The sequence below is a fragment of the Staurois parvus genome, unplaced genomic scaffold, assembly GCF_062004578.1.
Source record: "Staurois parvus isolate SC_StPar_1 unplaced genomic scaffold, SC_StPar_1.0 ptg000552l, whole genome shotgun sequence".
Classification (NCBI taxonomy): Eukaryota; Metazoa; Chordata; class Amphibia; order Anura; family Ranidae; genus Staurois; species Staurois parvus.
Window position 1 is genome coordinate 200,001 of NW_028318348.1, and position 22,163 is coordinate 222,163.

Sequence of the window (22,163 nt, forward strand, 5' to 3'; positions counted from 1 at the left end):
ATGCAGTTGGCTTCTGACTTCTGCTGCCTGTGTGACTCGTGGTTTGTTTGCTTCTGCTTTTTTTTTTGGATCAGCTTTCTCAAACTGGTGTTGACGGGGAGGGGGCAAGCTTAGGGGTTAAAGGGGGGGCTTCGCCTGATGTTTGATCAGGCCACTAGTATGGGCGATGGAGTGTCCGAAGAGAGGAGTCCTCTGTGTGGCAAGTCAGCCACGTCGTGCACGGAGCGACTCAGAGACAAGGGAAGCAGAGCGGATCTGGAGTGCTCCCTACGAGGCCATAGCATAAAGGACATTCCTGTGACCTCCACCTCTAGCCCGGGATCGTCCAAAGAGGAAACTCAAGACACCCAGTCTGCAGGAGAAGCTGATTACTGTCGACGGATCCTGGTCAGAGGTAAGGATTTAACGAGGGAGGGGGGCAAAACGAAGGGAATGGGATGGCAGAAAAGGACGAGAGATGAATGGAGGCTTGCGAGAGATGGGTGAGCGAAAGCATACAACCTTATCCTTCCAGCTGCGAGGGGGCCTCTGTTTTTCTCTCTTATGCACCAATCGCTTTAATTAACGAGCCAATAGCAATATGGTATCAGAGCAGAGAAACCTCCTAGCTGCAGGTGCATCTCTGCTTGTCATTGCGTTCATGTGGAAGTTACATGATTGTAGTAACGATAAAAAATGTCTTAACACTTCCTCTAGTGTCCGCATCGCGGTAGAGTGCCTGCCGTCGTTCCCTACTTAGACCTCTAAAACAAACAAGCCAACTCCAAGCTATGGTGACCTCCTCACACAGCACAATGTCTGTCATTGTTCCCATCTGGCATCTAGACCTTCCTAGGTCAACGCCAACGTAGAACCCTATAGCTGTTTACGTGACTGTACAAGGCATGAAATATGCATAAGTTACATTAACGAAGGCTGGCTTCTACTTTCTCATCTACGAGCGGTGAGCTTGGGAGAATTCCACTCTACGTACTGCCCTAGTGCCAGTGCCAATGTGATCGTGCATACCAGTGAAGAGCTTTACCGAGCAGGAAGGATGAGCTTGCTGGGTGACGAGGCGATGAGTAATACATTGTAGCTGAGGTTATATTTAGAAACTGCTTCACCAAGTCCCCTGTCGTCACCGTTTTACTGCCCCTACTTCCAGTTAATATTTGGGGTTTTCGTTATTTTTTTTTTTGCTAAATTTCTGTACCGGTTGCTTTTTTTGTTTTGTTTTTTTTTTTTTTGTTGCAATGTAGATAAGCAGAACTTTATTGTTCCAACAATTAGAGACAACAAACAAAACTAGGCCTTGTGTCACAGGGCTCACGCTCGCAGGCTTCGTAGTCAACTGTAAACAGAGTAGTGAATTGTCACTGAGTCAGGTTTTGCTCCTGCAGCGTTTCAGAGCGATAATCTCAGCACTTGCTTTAAAATCAATAACACTTACTCTGGGCTCCAGGCAGCTCATACTGCACCTCTCTTTTCATACACAACAAACATATTTTTGTACACTACCATCTCAGGAAGGCTCTTATCCTGATAGCCTTCTTTAATATTTTGAAGCGTAAATGATAATAGGTCTGTAAAAAAACAAACAAACAGATTCTTAATGCCATTATGCAAGAGACAGTTGATTTGATGATATAAGAAGGGCTACAGAATGGGTTTTACGAGTGAGGACGGGTCATGAATTAGCATTATGTAATATGTTTTACCCACAGGCATTGGTATTGTATGGGTTATAGCATGTGTTATGGCTGCATCAGCAAGCCACAGTTATTTATGGGGCATTTGAGAATAGAATTGATCTCAAACTTTTCCCATAGTTTTTATTGAATGTTCTAGATTAGAATCGATCTCAGACTTTTACCAACCCAAAAACAGTTGACGGTTGTAAAGTGTTGAAGGCTTTTTTTATTGTATTGGTTATAGCCTGAGTCTTGGGCTGCATCAGCAAGCCATTGTTTTTATTAAATGTTCTAGATTAGAATGGATCTCAAACTTTTACCAACCAAAAATTGTTGATGGTTGTGAAGTGTTGAAGGCTTTTTTATTCTATCTCCCTGATTCTTAGGCTGCATCAGCAAGCCATTGATTCTAATTGAGTATTTGAGATTAGAATTCATCTCAAACTTTTACCAACCCAAAAATTGTTGATGGTTGTAAAGTGTTGAAGGCTTTTTTTATTCTATTGGTTATTACCTGATTCTTAGGCTGCATCAGCAAGCCATTGATTCTAATTGAGTATTTGAGATTAGAATTCATCTCAAACTTTTACCAACCCAGAAATTCTTGATGGTTGTAAAGTGTTAAAGGTTTTTTTATTCTATTGGTATAACCTGATTCTTAGGCTGCATCAGCAAGAAACCGTTTCTAATTGAGCATTCGAGATTAGAATTCATCTCAAACTTTTACCAACCCAAAAATTGTTGATTATTGTGAAGTGTTGAAGGCTTTTTTATTCTATTGGTTATAACCTGATTCTCAGGCTGCATCAGCAAGCCATTGTTACTAATTGAGTATTGGAGTTTAGAATTCATCTCAAACTTTTACCAACCCAAAAATTGTTGATGACTGCGAAGGTTTTTTTATTCTATTGGTTATAACCTGATTCTTAGGCTGCATCAGCAAGCCATTGTTTCTAATTGAGAATTCGAGATTAGAATTCATCTCAAACCTTTACCAACCCTAAAAATTGTTGATGATTGTGGAATGTTGAAGGCTTTTTTTTTTTAAATCAAGAATTTGTTGTTTGTTATCGTGTTGTATTTTTTATGCTATTTAATAAAGTGGTTATTATTTAATACGCTGATAAATATGTGTTCAATGTGCTAAGGAAAAGTAGATATGTTATTTTTATTTAATGCACAAACTTATACATACCAATAGGAGTTTCTTAGATATGACTTATTATATACATAACATATTTGACATACAGTGATATATAAATAAACAGACAATGTAAGCATTCACAAACTTTTATGCATTTGTAGTGTAAAAGATTAAACGCTTGGACAATCGAAAAGAAAAATATGTCTTCATTTAAAAAAATCCCTTTGCTTACCAAAAGTTTAGCCCTTGACTTGTCTTTTTTCGCCATATTTATTCATGAAACACTCGCAGTTAGATAAACACACATCTTCCCAAATTGATTTCATAACCATCCTTCTTGACAACACCTCTCTCTAAAAGTCTATGTTTATTGCAAAGCCTTAATATTGTCTGACCACAAATTTACGTCTTTTTTTCCTTCCTAATGGAGGTTTTTCAGTTGGTAGAGAATCATAAGACTGGTAATGGCAGAAGCCTTTGTGCAGGTTCCTTAGTACAGAAAATTTAGATTGACAGCCATAATGCTTTGCTTGGTGGATTCTTTCGACAATGTACACAAGCAAACTGCCTTGGGAAGGTTGTAATTTTGCAAACAATTGCTGATGAAACGCCAGAAGATTCAGAGCTCTTGTCGAGCGACACGTCTCAAACACTTTTTTTTTTTCGTCAGGGCACAAAACAAGAGAAAATAAATGACGTGGAAGGCTGGAGATTATTAGAAATTATTGCATATTTGGGCTTTGAAAGGAATTGTCTGGGAGGGTAAGGCTGGGATGATAGCCCCCGGGATGCTGGTAATAGGTACCTTTTGGTACATGGATGTTTGTGGTGGTTTTATCTATTGATGGTGGCTTTCACGATGGGTTAGGGCTATACAAGTCCCCTTACTGTAAGTATCTGCTGCATCATATGACCTATTATAACTACTCAACATTAATAAAGGATGTTAACATAAATGCTTATTCCACTAATAAAAGCGTGGAAAAATTTAGGCAACTGTTTTGCTGTAGAGAACGCTCGGAAAGGATTTGCATCTCCGTTAACTGTGGGTGTCACCATCTGCCTCACATACCTTGCGGTCTATAGAGGTCAGCTTAAGTTCAACAACAAAACGAGGCGGCCTTAGATGCCATGATGAATGCTTCGTAATAACAGCTTGTCGTTTTGCGTACAGTGTCCATTTTACAGTTTAAAAGGAAACTAAAAAAAAAAAAAATTTGGAAAGCCATTTTTCAGCCAAATCACCCAAGCCTGTTGACCATTATCTTACCCTTTTAGTATTTTTGGAAGGGAAAGTGGGGGGGGGGGGGGTCAGTTGTGTAGTAAAATGATTTGATCATGTGACACTCGGTAAGTATTGTACTAACTAGTTGTTACAGCTTTCTAATTAGTTACACTCTTTAATTAAGTGTAAGGAAGTTAATGGAAAGTAGGGTGCATTGGGCAGCCCGGTCCATAATTCATTTACATGCGTGTTGATAACAGAAATATATGATAATCCTGTACTGTAGACTTCCATGTTACTTTCATGGGAGTACTACTCCTAGCAATACTATATTCAAGTCGAAATAAAATATTCACATTTTTTTTAAACGAAAGCGTCCAAAACTCACTAGTGCCGAGTTCAGGGACGTCCAATTGGCTTTTTTGAATTTTTGTCATTATTTAGTAAGTCTAAATAAAAATATTTGAAGACAGTTGTGTAACTGGATATGAATCTGTACGGTCATACTTGTACAATGAGTAGCATATAAGTATTCATGTACCTTTTTTTAATTCGATAAATATGAAGCCCAGGCTCCCTAGCACAATTTTACATAACGAGTCACATTAAATATTGAACTTGGGACATGGTATGGCAAATGGTAAATTCAGTATGGTTCAAATGGTAAATTCAGTTGCACAAAAATTTAGTTTACTGTCATTAGATTGATACTTTGTAGTACTTGTCGGTGTAAACTGCCTGTATTAATATCATACTACCGACTTTGGGGAAAAAAACCTACCAAAAAACAATTCAGATGGGAAACCCTTTGAGCCATGGCGTTTCTTAATTGGAAGAGAGATGAGTGCCGACATCCACCATTTTGCTGCACAGCGCCCCACTCAACAACAAAATGGTGGACCCACCTAACTCAAGTCAACATTGTACTTGAATGCAAGATTACGCATTTTACTATTATTTTTTTTTTTCTTTTTTGAAATGGGGCGTTTTTGAAAAGAAACATATAATTACCATAGTTTCATTTCTTTCTCGTGCTTTGATATTAATTGGTAAAATAAAATATACAATGTAACATTTTATTTTCAATTTCTGCCATAAAGGATACATTAGAAATGTGTATATATACCCATGCAAGATTTTTTTAAAATGCATAATATTTAAGCAAAAATATGGCGGCATACAACGCAGCATACAACGCAAAGGCACATTTACATAGTTTCGCAAGTTAGTATGTATTTATGACTTTAAATTACTGAGAAAATTATTTAAAAATGTAAACTGTTAGCGCAGTTTTCAACGTTGCACTTGTTTCTAGATATTGACAGCAACAATATTTAGCATTTAATTACTGTAAGTAATTCAAACTATTTTAAAAAGTAGCTCAAATATTTATTGTATTGCCTTTATAACAGTGTCAAGATACGTGTGGCAATAGTTTTAGAGGTGCGCCTGATACCTGCAGCATAAACATTAGAAGGATATAAATTGCTATTCAAACATAGTTCTGTGAAATTCGTGTTTTTTAATCAAAATAGTTTGCCTTTAGTAGGTCACGCTATCGCTAAAAATTTAAATTTTTGCATTGTTTGGGTGAACTCTTATTATCTATATTATCTATATTATTTTATAAAATGTTTAATATTCTGAACCCTTGGTTTTGCATAAGCATGGGACAATCTCAAACTAGTCATGGCTGCTTCAAATTTTTGTATAAATTTTAAACTGTGAATTATTTTAAGGATATTATATTGCTACTACTATTATAATTTACTTTATTGGACTTTAGGCAGCATGTAAACAAGGGGAAAGTGTTATTTAGGGAAGGGTGCATTCATTGTGCAAACTATTTTGTCTATCAAGTCATTTTTAATCAAAAGTGTATCAATTTCGAAAAGCTATATGCTAAGGATTTTTTTTTTTGCCAGCATCCTTAGGTTTTAAAGTATTTTTATTAAGTATTTTAATAAATAAATGACAGTTAAAAAATAAAACATCCAACAATTGCTGAAAAACTAGCTACAATATCATATATTGTGTGTAGGGCCATACAATAAAAAATTACAAATCCCATATTTAATTAAATATAATAACACAAATATTCACTAGTGATTGGAGCTGTTAAATTAAGACATCTACACAGTATCAAATTGAAAATTAAAGATCAGCTAGAAATTATATTTTGCTGTAATCAGTAAGGGCAAAGTGTGGATAATAAGTTTCTGAGAGCACCCAAAGGAAATCTTACAGCTAAAGATGACGTTTAATGCATTAGTCATATCAAAACAATATAGCACGCCCAAGGCACGCAATTCACAGGCTCTCGCTATTTTGCTTGACACAGTTTCGCCACCAGGAGGGCTGAAATATCTTGTCGCCAGAAAAAAAAAAAAAAAAAGAAATCACAGTTACATAAACAAACACAGCACAGTCTATCATCTGCAGTTTAGGTTCAGTGTCTGCGTTTTCTAATGCTAAGCAAGCATAATGGGGAAAGGCATGCTCAAAAAGTTGGCCTTTGTCATCACTTATTACTTAACACCAATCCTACTGTTTTTGTGTATTTTAAACTATTTATGGATTTTTCTACTCTTAATGCCACTATACCTGCCTCCATTTTGCACCAGCGTCCCGTGCATATAGCCTGTCACCAATTTTTGGACATATTTTTGTTAATAATAAAGCACCATAAAAGTACCTTTTTTTCTCACCACCCCGATTTTTTTTTTTGCGTAGAATAAAAGGATCGCTCCATCATTATCTCAGCCAATGGCTGTTTTTCAAAATTAACCCACCAAGTAAAAAAAAATTCCCCTTTGAGTAACATTACCAAATTTTTGGTAATTCACCAAATTGTTTTCTGTTCATTACTGAAATGCTTTTTTATTAACATTAGTATTTCTTATTCTCATTGAATTGACCAAAAACTGGCCTAGTGGATTGATTACTAAACAAATTACGCAGAGGTACAGATATGAGAATTAATCAAACATAGCTTAAATGACTGTTTTATAAGGTATCTTGTATGAGGTTAGTAAAGAAAAGAGCTTTTTTGGAAAATTATACATTTTTTTTTTTTAAATTAAAACCATAAAAAATTGTAAACAAAAGTTACGAAAGTAATTTATATTAGCTAAATATAAATTATGGGACTTATATGACTTTGGCATATTGGGTTGTTGTTTTGGACCACTGGTAGCAGATATAATTTGGCCTGAACTGTAAATGGATGTTGGTTTAATTTTCCCTAAGCATATCATATGGAATAATCTTCTAAGAAGATGGCAATTTATTTCCAAAGATATATCTCTGATTTCTGTCTATTGTCCGTACTTGTTTTAGGACTTAGAACCTTGCTGTCAGTGTTCAGTTTGTCAAAATTTTGTTGTAAACTCCATGAATCTTGAATTGACCTAAACTGTTTGTAAACAGCCATAGATTTGCATAAAATCAAGGAAATTTGATTTCTAGGGTCAGCAAAGATGGTTCAGCTGACTGTAGACATATTGGTGTACTTGCAACAAAAACAACTGGGTACTGTCCCTGATTTTTTGTTTATTTGCACTGACATCTGAATTTGTCCAATCTGGACAAGCTTTTGGGTTGAACCCCCTTCTTCAAGGTCCAAGCAGTGACTGTTTGGTCCTTGAAGAAGGGGGTACACCCCGAAAATGTATTCTAAAAATTTGGATGTTAGTGGATAGCTGGTTGAACTGTTCAGCCTGTAAGAAGCAGAAAGAAAAATCACTTGATGTCCTCATCCATGCTAACAGTGCGGATGGAGGAATCTCCACTATATTCGAGCAGTTGCGGCACTCGCTGTTGCCTAAATACAATTGCGCCACCGAATGGTGACTGCATCTGATTGGCCAATAATTTTTCGGCTCAGTCAGTTTTTAAATTGACATTTTTAGAACCGGGTGGTGCTTGCAGGGCCACCCTTGGCTCTTATATCAGTGGATTCTGCATCAGTTGGCTGAAATTTGAGGCATCTCTGCCCTGCTTTAGACCCGATATATTGCAGAACATCCACAACAATACATGTACAAGTTTCTGACGTTCATTAGAATTTAGAATATTTGATATATTTTTATATTTAACCCGAGGGGACATACTCCTACTCAACAACTGACTTCCCATCAGTAATCATAACCTAAGCTGATATCCTACAGCATTTTCCACATGTCTGGGTAATAACTGGGCAGTTTAGAGATAATCAAGATAAAACTCTTGACAGTCATCAGATGAAACCTGCATTGGCTGTGTTGGAAATGTTTCTCAATTGTATCATTGTTTTGTGTGAACTTTATGTGAATGCTGCTTAAAAAAATTAAAAAACAAAAGACATCTGAGATCTCTCACCTTATTTTTGTGGTCCAACTTCAGACAAATATTCATAAAAACATGATTTTTATTCTATTCAATAAAACTATGGTTGAAGAAGATTTAAACTGCTCAAATCACCCAAGAAGAACCTGTATATAAACACCGCTTAGTCCAACACCATCATGAAGGTGTTGAGCTAGGTGGTGATGATAAAGGGGTTCTTCTTGGGTATTTTGTGCATTTTGTTTTCCTTGTTCATCCGTAATTTTAATAAATGGAATAAAATCAGGATGGTGTTGGACTAGGTGGTGTTGATATGTGGGATCTTCTTGGGTAATTTGTGCACTTTTAATCTTGTTCATCCATAATTTAAATAGGGAATGAGGAAATAAAAATCATGATGGTGTTGGACTAGGTGGTGTTGATATACGGGTTCTTCTTGGGTGCTTTGTTCACTTTTAATCTTGTTCATCCACAATTTAAAATGATGGAATAAAAATCATGATGGTGTTGGGCTACGTGGTGTTGATATACGAGTTCTTCTTGGGTGATTTGTGCACTTTTAATCTTGTTCATCCACAATTTAAAATGATGGAATAAAAATCATGATGGTGTTGGACTAGGTAGTGTTGATATACGGGTTCTTCTTGGGTGATTTGTGCACTTTTAATCTTGTTCATCCATAATTTAAAACGAGGGAATATAAATCGTGATGGTGTTGGACTAGGTGGTGTTGATATACGGGTTCTTCTTGGGTGATTTGTTCACTTTTAATCTTGTTCATCCACAATTTAAAATGATGGAATAAAAATCATGATGGTGTTGGACTACGTGGTGTTGATATACGAGTTCTTCTTGGGAGCTTTGTGCACTTTTAATCTTGTTCATCCACAATTTAAAATGATGGAATAAAAATCATGATGGTGTTGGACTACGTGGTGTTGATATACGGGTTCTTCTTGGGTGATTTGTGCACTTTTAATCTTGTTCATCCACAATTTAAAATGATGGAATAAAAATCATGATGGTGTTGGACTAGGTGGTGTTGATATATGAGTTCTTCTTGGGTGATTTGTGCACTTTTAATCTTGTTCATCCACAATTTAAAATGATGGAATAAAAGTCATGATGAAGTTGGACTAGGTGGTGTTGATATACGGGTTCTTCTTGGGTGATTTGTGCACTTTTAATCTTCTTCATCCATAATTTAAATAGGGAGTTAGGAAATAAAAATTGTGATGGTGTTGGACTAGGTGGTGTTGATATATGGGTTCTTGGGTGATTTGCGCACTTTTAATCTTGTTCATCCACAATTTAAAATGATGGAATAAAAATCATGATGGTGTTGGACTAGGTGGTGTTGATATACGGGTTCTTCTTGGGTGATTTGTTCACTTTTAATCTTGTTCATCCACAATTTAAAATGATGGAATAAAAATCATGATGGTGTTGGACTATGTGGTGTTGATATACGAGTTCTTCTTGGGAGTTTTGTGCACTTTTAATCTTGTTCATCCACAATTTAAAATGATGGAATTAAAATCATGATGGTGTTGGACTAGGTGGTGTTGATATACGGGTTCTTCTTGGGTGATTTGTTCACTTTTAATCTTGTTCATCCACAATTTAAAATGATGGAATAAAAGTCATGATGAAGTTGGACTAGGTGGTGTTGATATATGGGTTCTTCTTGGGTGCTTTGTTCACTTTTAATCTTGTTCATCCACAATTTAAAATGATGGAATAAAAATCATGATGGTGTTGGACTACATGGTGTTGATATGTGGGTTCTTCCTGGGTGATTTGTTCACTTTTAATCTTGTTCATCCACAATTTAAAATGATGGAATAAAAATCATGATGGTGTTGGACTAGGTGGTGTTGATATACGGGTTCTTCTTGGGTGATTTGTGCACTTTTAATCTTGTTCATCCACAATTTAAAATGATGGAATAAAAATCATGATGGTGTTGGACTAGGTGGTGTTGATATACGGGTTCTTCTTGGGTGCTTTGTTCACTTTTAATCTTGTTCATCCATAATTTTAATGAATGGAATAAAAACATGTTTTTATAAATATTTGTGTGAAGTTGGGTACCTTGAAAGTCTGTTATACTTACATATAATCGAATAATTATTGGATTGGATATCATGATTGAAGCCCTCTGTTGTAAGATATGTAATTTTTGTGGCCAGCTTAAATGGAGCCTAACAGGATTGACATTTGGGAAATGCAATAGATTGGTTTTTGAAGGTGCAAGGTCAACACCAGCCATCTTGATCTTTCCATCACTGGACAACCATGTCCATCATTCCACCACCTGATATGCACATGTATACTTCATGTTTTTAGTGAACAATGAATAATGGCAATCGTGGAGTGTGCACCATCAAACATTAGTCACCAATGGTAGCTCTCATTTTCCAGCCATGTTAGGTTTCCTTTCATATGTTCATAATTTCCCTTTGGGATTAATAAAGTGTTCTGAATCTGAATATTTGGCACAATTGCCAGCCTCTCCTTAGCCCAAATGGATGGTGACAGAAAACAGTTGGTTTCATTATGATGTACAGTCATTGCAAATACAGATTGCAATTTCACTGCCATTTATCTTCAAGGGGATGTTTACAGAAGCAGCTTTGCACATCTGATTTGCAGGAGGAATTCGACCCTTGGACCACATACTACTTTTACAGCAGAAGCCTCACTGATGCTAAATAGGTTTTGCTTTGCTAACCCTGAAGTGTACAGCCTGGGATTGCCATTGGAGGTTCAAAACTTTTTTTAGTTATTCAGACTTTTTAAAGATTCCATGATAAAGGTACAGTTCATATGTGTAGGCTTTCAGTAGAAATGTTAGAAAATGTCATACAGGTTTACATGTGCTTTAGAGGAAAAGTGAGTGCAGTGGACATAGATGTGTGTAGCATAGGTGCAGGCATAAACACTAGTAGGTCTGATTTCAATGGGAGAACTTTGGAGATAGATTGTAAATGTCATCACAGTGCTCAACATTTAACGAGTAACAGAATACTGGATAATTTTCTTGAATGAACGCTGCCCCAAGTTTACTAGTTACATAGTTAGTCTGGCTGAAAAAAGACAAAAGTCCACCCAGTTCAAACATAAAAAGAAAAAAAAATTGTTATAATCCTACACCCACAGTTTATCCAGAGGAAGGCAAAAAACCCAGCAAAGCATGATCCAATTTGCTCCTGCAGGGGAAAAAATTCCTTCCTGATCCCCCGAGAGGCAATCGGATATTCCCTGGATCAACTTTACCTATAAATGTTATATCCGGTTATATTCTTTGTATCCAAGAAACAATCCAGGACTTTTATAAAGCAATCCACTGAGCTGTCCAGAACCAACTCTTGAGGGAGTCTATTCTACATTTGCACAGCTCTCACTGTGAAGAAACCTTTCCGTGTTTGTAGATTAAATTTCTTTTCCTCCAGATGTAAAGAGTGCCCCCTTGTCCTCTGTGATGACCTCAGGGTGAATAACTACGCTGAGTTCACTATATGAACCACTGATGTATTTATACATGGAGATCATATCCCCCCCTTATGTATTATACATGTTGATCATATCCCCCCTTATGTATTATACATGGAGATCATATCTCCCCTTATGTATTATACATGGAGATCATATCCCCCCTTATGTATTATACATGGAGATCATATCCCCCCTTATGTATTATACATGGAGATCATACCCCCCCTTATGTATTATACATGGAGATCATATCCCCCCCTTATGTATTATACATGGTGATCATATCCCCCCTTATGTATTATACATGGAGATCATATCCCCCCTTATGTATTATACATAGAGATCATATCCCCCCTTATGTATTATACATGGAGATCATATCCCCCCCTTATGTATTATACATGGAGATCATATCCCCCCTTATGTATTATACATGGTAATCATATCCCCCTTATGTATTATACATGGAGATCATATCCCCCCTTATGTATTATACATGGAGATCATATCCCCCTTATGTATTATACATGGTGATCATATCCCCCCTTATGTATTATACATGGAGATCATATCCCCCCCTTATGTATTATACATGGAGATCATATCCCCCCTTATGTATTATACATGGAGATCATATCCCCCCCTTATGTATTATACATGGAGATCATATCCCCCTTATGTATTATACATGGAGATCATATCCCCCCTGATGTATTATACATGGAGATCATATCCCCCTTATGTATTATACATGGAGATCATATCCCCCTTATGTATTATACATGGAGATCATATCCCCCTTATGTATTATACATGGAGATCATATCCCCCTTATGTATTATACATGGAGATCATATCCCCCCGTTATGTATTATACATGGAGATCATATCCCCCCTTATGTATTATACATGGAGATCATATCCCCCCTTATGTATTATACATGGAGATCATATCCCCCCTTATGTATTATACATGGAGATCATATCCCCCCTTATGTATTATACATGGTGATCATACCCCCCCTTATGTATTATACATGGAGATCATATCCCCCCTTATGTATTATACATGGAGATCATATCCCCCCTTATGTATTATACATGGTGATCATACCCCCCCTTATGTATTATACATGGAGATCAAATCCCCCTCTTATGTATTATACATGGAGATCATATCCCCCCTTATGTATTATACATGGAGATCATATCCCCCCTTATGTATTATACATGGAGATCATATCCCCCCTTATGTATTATACATGGAGATCATATCCCCCTCTTATGTATTATACATGGAGATCATATCCCCCCTTATGTATTATACATGGAGATCATATCCCCCCTTATGTATTATACATGGAGATCATATCCCCCCTTATGTATTATACATGGAGATCATATCCCCCCTTATGTATTATACATGGAGATCATATCCCCCTCTTATGTATTATACATGGAGATCATATCCCCCCTTATGTATTATACATGGAGATCATATCCCCCCTTATGTATTATACATGGTGATCATATCCCCCCTTATGTATTATACATGGTGATCATATCCCCCCTTAATCTCCTCTTCTCAAGAGAGAATAAATTCAGTTCCTCTAATCTCTCCTCATAGCTGAGCTCCTCCATGTGGCTTCATTGGTAGCAGATTGTGCAATTATCAACTATTTTGAAATAATAATAATTTATACTGCCATTTGGTGCCCTAACACATACACGCTAACATGCGCTGCATTAAGGCAACACAATAATGTAATCAAAATAGGACATGCATCTTTTTTTTTTTTTCAGTGTAGAGGACCATCACCCACTTTTTTCATCACTGTGCATTGTGGTGCACCAGTGTACAGTTACTGCATCACATAGATCCACATGAGCCCTAATGGTTTCACACAATAATACAAAAATATAAAAATTTAGTTAAACTTGTAAATAGTCCAAACAATAACAATAGATCAAACGCGGTGACTTCTTGTTGGAATAAAGTTTTTTTTGGTACCAGAAAAAATAGACCAAAAATATGTATAATAGAACACTGGATGATGCACTCCCATGTTAAATCCAAATTCCTAGATTATTGCCCCTGTAAAATGGGATGCAACAGGTAGCATGATCTCCTGTATATTCCATGCTCATATGTGCTTTTCGGGGTAAAACATTCACTCTATAAATATCTGCTGTGATCATGAAATACATCAAACATCTTGCTATCTGTTGTACTCCATTTAATTGGAATACAATAAAGAATTTGGATTTAATACTGGAGTGCCATTATCCATTGTTCTTTTGGCTTTGTTCAGGCACTTCCTGTTATAGGGTGACGACAATCCCCCGGCTCTCAATTGTGCACTTGGGTTGCCACCCTATTATATATATATATATATATATATTTATATATATATTTATGTATATATATATATATATACAGATTTATACTTATTTTTGTGAGTGATTCATTTACATTTTGCATCTTTTGTATACATTTGGTTACTGGGTGTTTTTCCCCTTAGCGGGGTGGGGAATTTGCAGAAGTTGTTTAGGTTATCTCTCTTTTTTGCATTATAATAAGTGGTCATTATAACTCGTGTTGTGAATTCATTAACAATGGATTGGCTTCAGGTTGTTTATTATCAATCTATTAAGTATATGTTTACTTAAAACCACTTGCTGACTGTAACTTTACTGCTACAGTGCGGCCACGCTTTACATATATATCACATCAGTCCCTAACCCTCAAGAGGCGTACAATCTAAGGTCCCTAATTTACATTCATACATACACATACTAGGGACAATCTAGACAGGAGCCAATTAACCTACCAGCATGTCTTTGGAGTGTGGGAGGAAACTGGAGTACCCGGAGGTAACCCACACAGGCACAGAGAGAACATGCAAACTCCAGGCAGGTGGTGCCATGGTTGGGATTTGAACCAACGACCCTAGTACTGCCAGGCAGAAGTGCCAGCCATTTAGCCACTGTGCTGCCCTAACAGATCCAGCATTTCTGGGTAGGGGGCGCAGGCGAGCACTGTTGCTTGCTACAGCACAAGCTGATCAGCTGTTCCAGCCAATAATTTATGGCCGGGACCCACTGATTGGCTGAGAAAATGTCAGAAGAGCACTCTCTGTTGGTAAACAACACAGGACTCTCTACAGACAGCAGTGATGTGTCAAATTTCTTCTCCCTGCAAAGCAGGGAGTAAAAACAGGCACATCGTTTAGCAAAAGCAGTACATACTACGCACAGTAAACATTGTTAGGCACACAGTTAACCCTTTGATTACCCCTAAATGTTATCCCCTTCCCAGCCAGTGTCATTAGTACACTGACAGTGTATATTATTAGCACTGATCACTGTATTAGTGTCACTAAGGACAGTGAAGTCAGTGGCAGTTAATCAGTTCCTAAAAAGCATCAGTTAGTGTGAGATTGATCACCGCACTATCAGTCTCACTATCTGTCGGTGATCACTGCCATTATTAGTATTAAAAAAAAAAATTCCAGCATATATTCCATAGTTTGTAGACATTATAACTTTTATGCAAAGCAATTAATATACACTTATTAGGATTTTTTTTTACCAAAGTCTTGTAGCAGAATACATTTTGGACTAAATATATGAAGAAATTTGATTTTGGAAATTTTGTATTGGATATGAATTATAGCAGAAAGTAAAAAACCTGGAAAATTTTATCAAATACTTACCATAATTTTCCTTTCCTGGAGCCCATCCATGGCAGCATACCTGTATGCTGCCATGTTTGGGCACCAGGAAATATTGGGGTTTTTTTTTCATAATTTTCAGTCTTTTTTCATTGATATAGCAAAAAATAAAAAAACAGTGGTGATCAAATACCACTAAAAGAAAGATCAGTTTGTGTTAAAAAAATGATAGAAATTTTGTTTGGGTCCAGCATTTCATGATCATGCATTTACCAGTTAAAGTAGCGCAGTGCAGAATAGCAAAAAAAATGGCCTGGTCATGAAAGGGGTAAAAACATTCAGCAGCTCAAGTGGATAATTTGATGTTTTGTTTTTTTTTTCAAATTTTTTTTTGTGCTCTAAGTACATGCTTCTGAAACTGTTGCCATTATGGATCATGTGAAAAAAATGATATAACTTTAATTTGGGTACAACTGTTGCCATTATGGACTGAATTGTTGTATGGATTTATAAGCAGTTGGACATCAGTTTTGACAATTATGTTTTTGTTTACTGGTCATGCTACGTACTACTGTATATGTACTCAGTTATTTGTCAGCTTTATATACCTTTTACCTATTGGCAAAATCTTTTTGGTGACACATTTACAGTCATATCATGGACATTTAGGGGTTGATTTACTAAAAGCAAACAGGTTGTTCATTTTCTAAGGGAATTTTCCCTATAGATCAGTGAATTTCATCATCCAATCATGTGCAGGCAAAAATATATTTTTTTCTTTTGCATGTGATTGGGTATCCTTTGTCAAGTGAACTTTTACCGCATTCACTAGGGTACAGGGGCGGACTGACCATATGGAAACTCCGGCACTGCCCGAGGGCCCGGGGTCAGTAGGGGGCCCCATGAGATGCCCCTGGTACCTTTTTCATAGGCTTTTTTTAAGTTTGGGCAAGGACACAGGGGCCCCATGATCCGCTATTGCCTGGGGGCCCCATGAGTTGTCAGTCCGCCCCTGCTAGGGTAAGGGATAATGCAAAGTGAGCAGTTTGTTTGCATTTAGTAAATCAACCCCCTGGTGTTAAGTTTGTAATAATTTTGCTTTGATGAAGTTGTTTTGCTATGACCCGAAAAAAACAAAAAAATTGGATTTAACTTGAAAAAATTCTGATGATGGGCCAAGGGTTTCAGTGCTGATTTTTGGTATTTATTATTATGTAAGTTCTGCTCCTTGTGAAGTTCTCATTTGCACTGGTATCCCAAACACCCATAAACTGTGTAAAAAAATACAAATGGCAAAAGTGTCTCGTATGCCCATAACATCCTCTTTCCTTCCTTCAACATAAATGAGTGCATCTCTGTATTTATCCATACATCAAAAAAATATATTTTTTCAAAATGTAAGTAGTTTAAATACCTGAATCTGACTTGGTATCAAGCTCTGACAACAGTCAATTGTGCTGCAGTGATCAGGTACTGACAATGAGCAGTCTGACAGCAGTAGAGAGCAGAGTGAGCTCACTAGTATGCTGCGTCTCCTTTCATTAGTAAACTGCCCACAAAAATAATTTACTAGCATGCACCGCATAATAGTACATCGTGACAGATTTGCCTGTAGACAGAACCAGGGGCAGACTGACCATTTGGAAACTCGGGCACTGCCCGAGGGCCCGAGGTCAGTAGGGGGCCCCATGAGATGCCCCTGGTACCTTTTTCATGGGCTTTTTTGAGTTTGGGCAAGGACACAGGGGCCCCATGATCTCCTATTGCCCGGGGGCCCCATGAGTTGTCAGTCCGCCCCTGGACAGAACCCTCCAGCACCGTGCTGTCACAAGTCTCCGGCGCTACCATCTTCACCCAGTCTTCCTTCCGGGTTCACGGGCTCTGACAGTATCGATGACGTCACTCTCGCACATGCGCGCAGGAGCCCTAGGCTGCAACATGGAGATTTGAAGGGACAGCACAGTGTGCCATACCTTCACAGCGCATGCGCCGGTGACATCACCGGCTGTATGCTGTGAGAATATGTCCTCCATGGTGCACGTTTAGGAGATATTCACTGTACCTACAGGTAAGCCTTCATATATAAAGTGGACTTTACTTCCACTTTAATAATAATAATCTAGGTAGAGAGAAATCTAGTCCCCTACCCTGCCAGAAAGGGCTGTGCCGTAGGCAGTGCTATATCAATTTAGGAACTGGATGGGCAGAATTACAAATCCTTTGCCAGGGAAAATAGCCCCCATATATGTTTTTAGCCAGTTACTTGGAATTCAGCTTTACATTGAACCCATGTAGGGCAATATCAATAAGTACACTTTAATGTTCGCCCAACTAGCTGTACATTCTCATTTGCCTTTTCTTCTGGAAGTGAAGAGAGGAAGCCAAGCAGAAGCCCCAAGTTGATTCTCTTCTCTCTCCCCATGTGAGAATGATAGGTCCCTGGGTGACCAAACACCATCACCACAGCTGTCATGGAATGGCATGAATACAATCTGAGAGCACCAAACAGAAAGAATCCAACATTTTTAAATAAATATATTGGTTCTCAAGCAGATAACATAAAAGAGCCAACTTGTTTCAGGGGCCCAACGCTCTCTACACCTTTTTCGGGGCTACAAAACCCTGAAGAAGAGGTGGGACTTTTGGACCTTCCATTTGGCACTCTTGTTAGATTGTATATACATGGATTCCCAATTCTTAATCCCCATTCTCATTCATCTGTCACATACCTGATAGGATACAGAAATGACCAGGGTGACCTCTCTTGTACCTCCAGCCCAAGCACCTCTGGAAGTTGAACAGACATTGCTGAGGGACAGAAGGAACACAAGTGCCGATAGATGTAGATGGCAGAACCTCAAGACAGAAGATCCAGTCCAGTAGATCCAGCAGAACATCAGGCCTGTGTCCACCAGCAGAAGTTAAAGGGAAAAGCCAGTTGAGATGCAGATTCAGGTGGGCAAAGTTCACGAGGGATCCCAGTGAGCAGGTGACAGGACTATGTACAGGTGACTGAAGCTGACACTAGGTGCGTCTAAAGCTGGTGCACTGTGAAATTGTGGAGCAAAATCAGAGGCAGTCGATAAGTCGTGGATGAAGCCAAGGCCAGGAACTAGGAACAGGATCAAAGATCAGGTAAAGGGAGATCAGGGACAGTAACAGGAATCAGATGCAAGACACAGGTCAGAACACACAGCACAAGCTGAAGACTAGTCAGCACTGATAATGAGTTAGAGCCAGGGGTGGACTGACCATTTGGAAACTCGGGCACTGCCCGAGGGCCCGGGGTCAGTAGGGGGCCCCATGAGATATCCCTGGTACCTTTTCATAGGCTTTTTTTGAGTTTGGGCAAGGACACAGGGGCCCCATGATCCCCTATTGCCCGGGGGCCCCATGAGTTGTTAGTCTGCCCCTGGTTAGAGCATCCCTTAAATAGGCTGCCTAGTGCCAACACTGACTGTGGATGTACACACGTATCTCTGTGCACTGATACGTCCATTTCTGCATGCAGGTGCTGACCTACCCACAATTCTATGTACAGAGCAGGGGCAGACTGACCATTTGGAAACTTGGGCAATGCCTGAGGGCCCGGGGTAAGTAGGGGGCCCCATGAGATGCCCCTGGTACCTTTTTCATAGGCTTTTTTGAATTTGGGCAAGGACACAGCGGCCCTATGATCCCCTCTTGCCCGTAGGCCCCACGAGTTGTCAGTCCGCCCCTGGTGCAAAGCCATATCAATCTTTTGTTTTGTGGTGAGTAGTCTTACCGCAGCTACTTTGCCGTTATAATTTACCAAAAACTCATATCTAGGGCCTCAACTTTATTAATGCATGGAATGGCATGAGTCAGAATGGATAGCTAACGAGCAAGGTGAGTATATGTGGCTACTGCGAGCACTATTAAAGTATTCATGGGCGAAATTCAGTTTCACTTTAAAACTGTTTGGTCTTGATTGGCAGCTCTACTATTAGTCCAGTGTTTGGTAATTATCCCCTAGGATTTTCAGATTGTGTGATCATTACAATTTAATTCCTTGTGTAACTGGCCTGGAATGTTTTTGCTTTTGTAACTCCATTTCTTCAGAATTTTGCTGCCATTCAAATAATCAATCAAACATACAGTGATCACATAAATAATATCTTGATCAATGTGATTTTTTTTTTCTACTGAGCTCCGCAGTTAAACCCTGTGAACAAAAAAAGTGAACCATGAAATCACAGCACACTGAAAAAAGTGCACGAAGGTTCAACTCTTGAAGATTGAGGGGTACATGGCTTCTGACAGGGGCAAGGTATTCTGGTCTACCTTGGCCAAAGCCAGGTGGACCTCACTCCTTAGGTTCCTGTCAAAGCTGGTTCTCCAGATACTTGGTGAGGGTTCTCTAGAAAACAGACCCTGAGATGGGGAGAGGAAAAAGGCCTGAAGGCTACAGATCCTATCCTTGATGTCAGGGCAGTTCATGATAACCTGCACCTTCGGTCTTTGTGAGAGAAAAAAAAATACAACCTCATCAAGTGTCGTTTAGGTGCCCATGATAAATAGTAAAAATAAATAAAAAGTGCCATGTGCATTGCACAATTGTTCTGATCCAGTCAAATGCCCGCCCAAGAAGCGCATGCAACAATAGCAAAAGTGATGAGACATTGTGCCAGTGAAACTCAGTGGGTCCCAAATATCTTGGTCAAATGTATATTTGCAGACTTAAAGTCAACCCTTAACACATAGTCATTGGGTGGCAGAGCTTCTTCCAGTACCTGCACATACACTTGCTTTCGATAAAGTCCCCTAATTACCGAAAAATTAGAAAACAGGAGACCCACCACTTTGTGTGGCCAATAAAACTGGTTCTCACACTCTGCAGCCAATAGGAAGACCAGCAACTTAGAAAAGGTAGAACCACTTGTGACAACGAGAGTTGCATTCCCAGGCTCCTGTAGTAAAGCACTGCACTGATTTTTGAGATACTAGGGAACTAGCTTTTAGAGGAAGAGCACACATGAGTTGGGATTCTGCATTAAAACTGAGCTCCAGCTCTCCTTAAAATTCATTGTGCAGTAGAGCCTCCCCAGCAGTGAAAGGGTTACATGCTTGCTTTGGCTAATGCAGCCTTTCCCAATCTTATTATCCCAGAAAAACACTTAAAATAAAATTAATGTCTCAGGGAACTTCTGCTAAAGCCTATACATTAGGGATTAGTGGGAAGAATGTTCCTCACATTGGTGGCCTTTGGGAAAAATGCCCCTTACATTAGTAGTCAGTGAGGAAAATGCTCCTTACACTGGTGATCAGTGAGAAGAATGCCCCTTACATTGGTGGTCAGTGAGAACGCCCCTTACATTAGTAGTCAGTGGGAAGAATGCCCCTTACATTGGTGGTCAGTGGGAAGAATGTCCCTTACATTGGTGATCAGTGAAAAGAATGTTCCTTACATTGGTGGTCAGTGGGAATAATGCTCCTTACATTGGTGGTCAGTGAGAAGAACGCCCCTTACATTAGTAATCAGTAAGGAGAATGCTCCTTACATTGGTGATCAGTGAGAAGAATGTTCATTGCATTGGTGATCAGTGGGAAGAATGTTCCTTACATTGGTGATCAGTGGGAAGAATTCCCCTTACATTGGTGATCAGTGAGAAGAATGCTCCTTACATTGGTGATCAGTGAGAAGAATGTTCCTTACATTGGTGGTCAGTGGGAAGAATGCTCCTTACATTGGTGGTCAGTGAGAAGAATGTTCCTTACATTGGTGATCAGTGGGAAGAATGATCCTTAAAGAATGATCCTTACATTGGTGATCAGTGGGAAGAATGTTCCTTACATTTGTGGTCAGTGAGAAGAATGCTCCTTACATTGGTGATCAGTGGGAAGAATGCTCCTTACATTGGTGATCAGTGAGAAGAATGTTCCTTACATTGGTGGCCAGTGGGAAGAATGTCCCTTACATTGGTGATCAGTGGGAAGAATGTTCCTTACATTGGTGGTCAGTGGGAAGAATGCTCCTTGCATTGGTGGTTAGTAGGAAGAATGCTTCTTACATTGGTGGTCAGTGGGAAGAATGCTCCTTACATTGGTGGTCAGTGAGAAGAATGCTCCTTACATTGGTGGTCAGTAGGAAGAATGCTTCTTACACTGGTGGTCAGTAGCGAAAATGTCCCTTACATTGATGGTCAGTGGGACGAATGCAACCCTCACAGTGGTGGTTAGAATGTTACCCTTGCAGACAGCTTAAAACGTTCATGGTGTTATACTGTGGCATACCATGCTGGCTTTGGCTTTGAAACTATGCAAGCATCATCAAATAAGGGATCAATCAGTCACAGATCAAGAAACCCTTAGAAACACCTAGAAGAACCCAAATGTTTCATGGCTGAGGATGCCTGTTGATGAAGAAGGTGAAACACTTACTGTTTACCTTTTTTCCTCAGCAGCTACCACTCGCCAATGCTCTTGGGTGTGGGAGGGCTCTCGAGGTCCTCACATACATTGCAGGACCAGCTGTGATGACATTGGAGACCTGAGACTGATTGAGTTTAGAAAAGGAAAGGCTTTGGGGGACTGGTAGGAAGGGGTCCTGCAGGGGTGAGGAATAAGGTGTTTCATTCTATTTATCACTCCCTAGGCAAAAT

At 38.8% G+C, this 22,163-nt stretch overlaps 1 protein-coding gene and 1 long non-coding RNA gene across 2 annotated transcripts in view; one reads left to right on the forward strand and one right to left on the reverse strand.

Annotated features, from left to right (window-relative positions):
* Window positions 1–606, reverse strand: part of LOC149450994 (uncharacterized) — a 4,635-nt gene extending 4,029 nt beyond the window's left edge. The window contains exon 1 of the long non-coding RNA XR_016315171.1: window positions 1–606. This exon is cut by the window's left edge and continues 228 nt beyond it. This is a non-coding gene — a long non-coding RNA (uncharacterized LOC149450994).
* The window catches only part of VAX2 (ventral anterior homeobox 2), a 160,876-nt gene continuing 138,851 nt past the window's right edge, over window positions 139–22,163 (forward strand). The window contains exon 1 of the mRNA XM_089691166.1: window positions 139–394. Within this exon, the coding sequence (XP_089547292.1) occupies window positions 139–394 (256 nt within the window). The remainder of the gene's footprint in view (window positions 395–22,163) is intronic.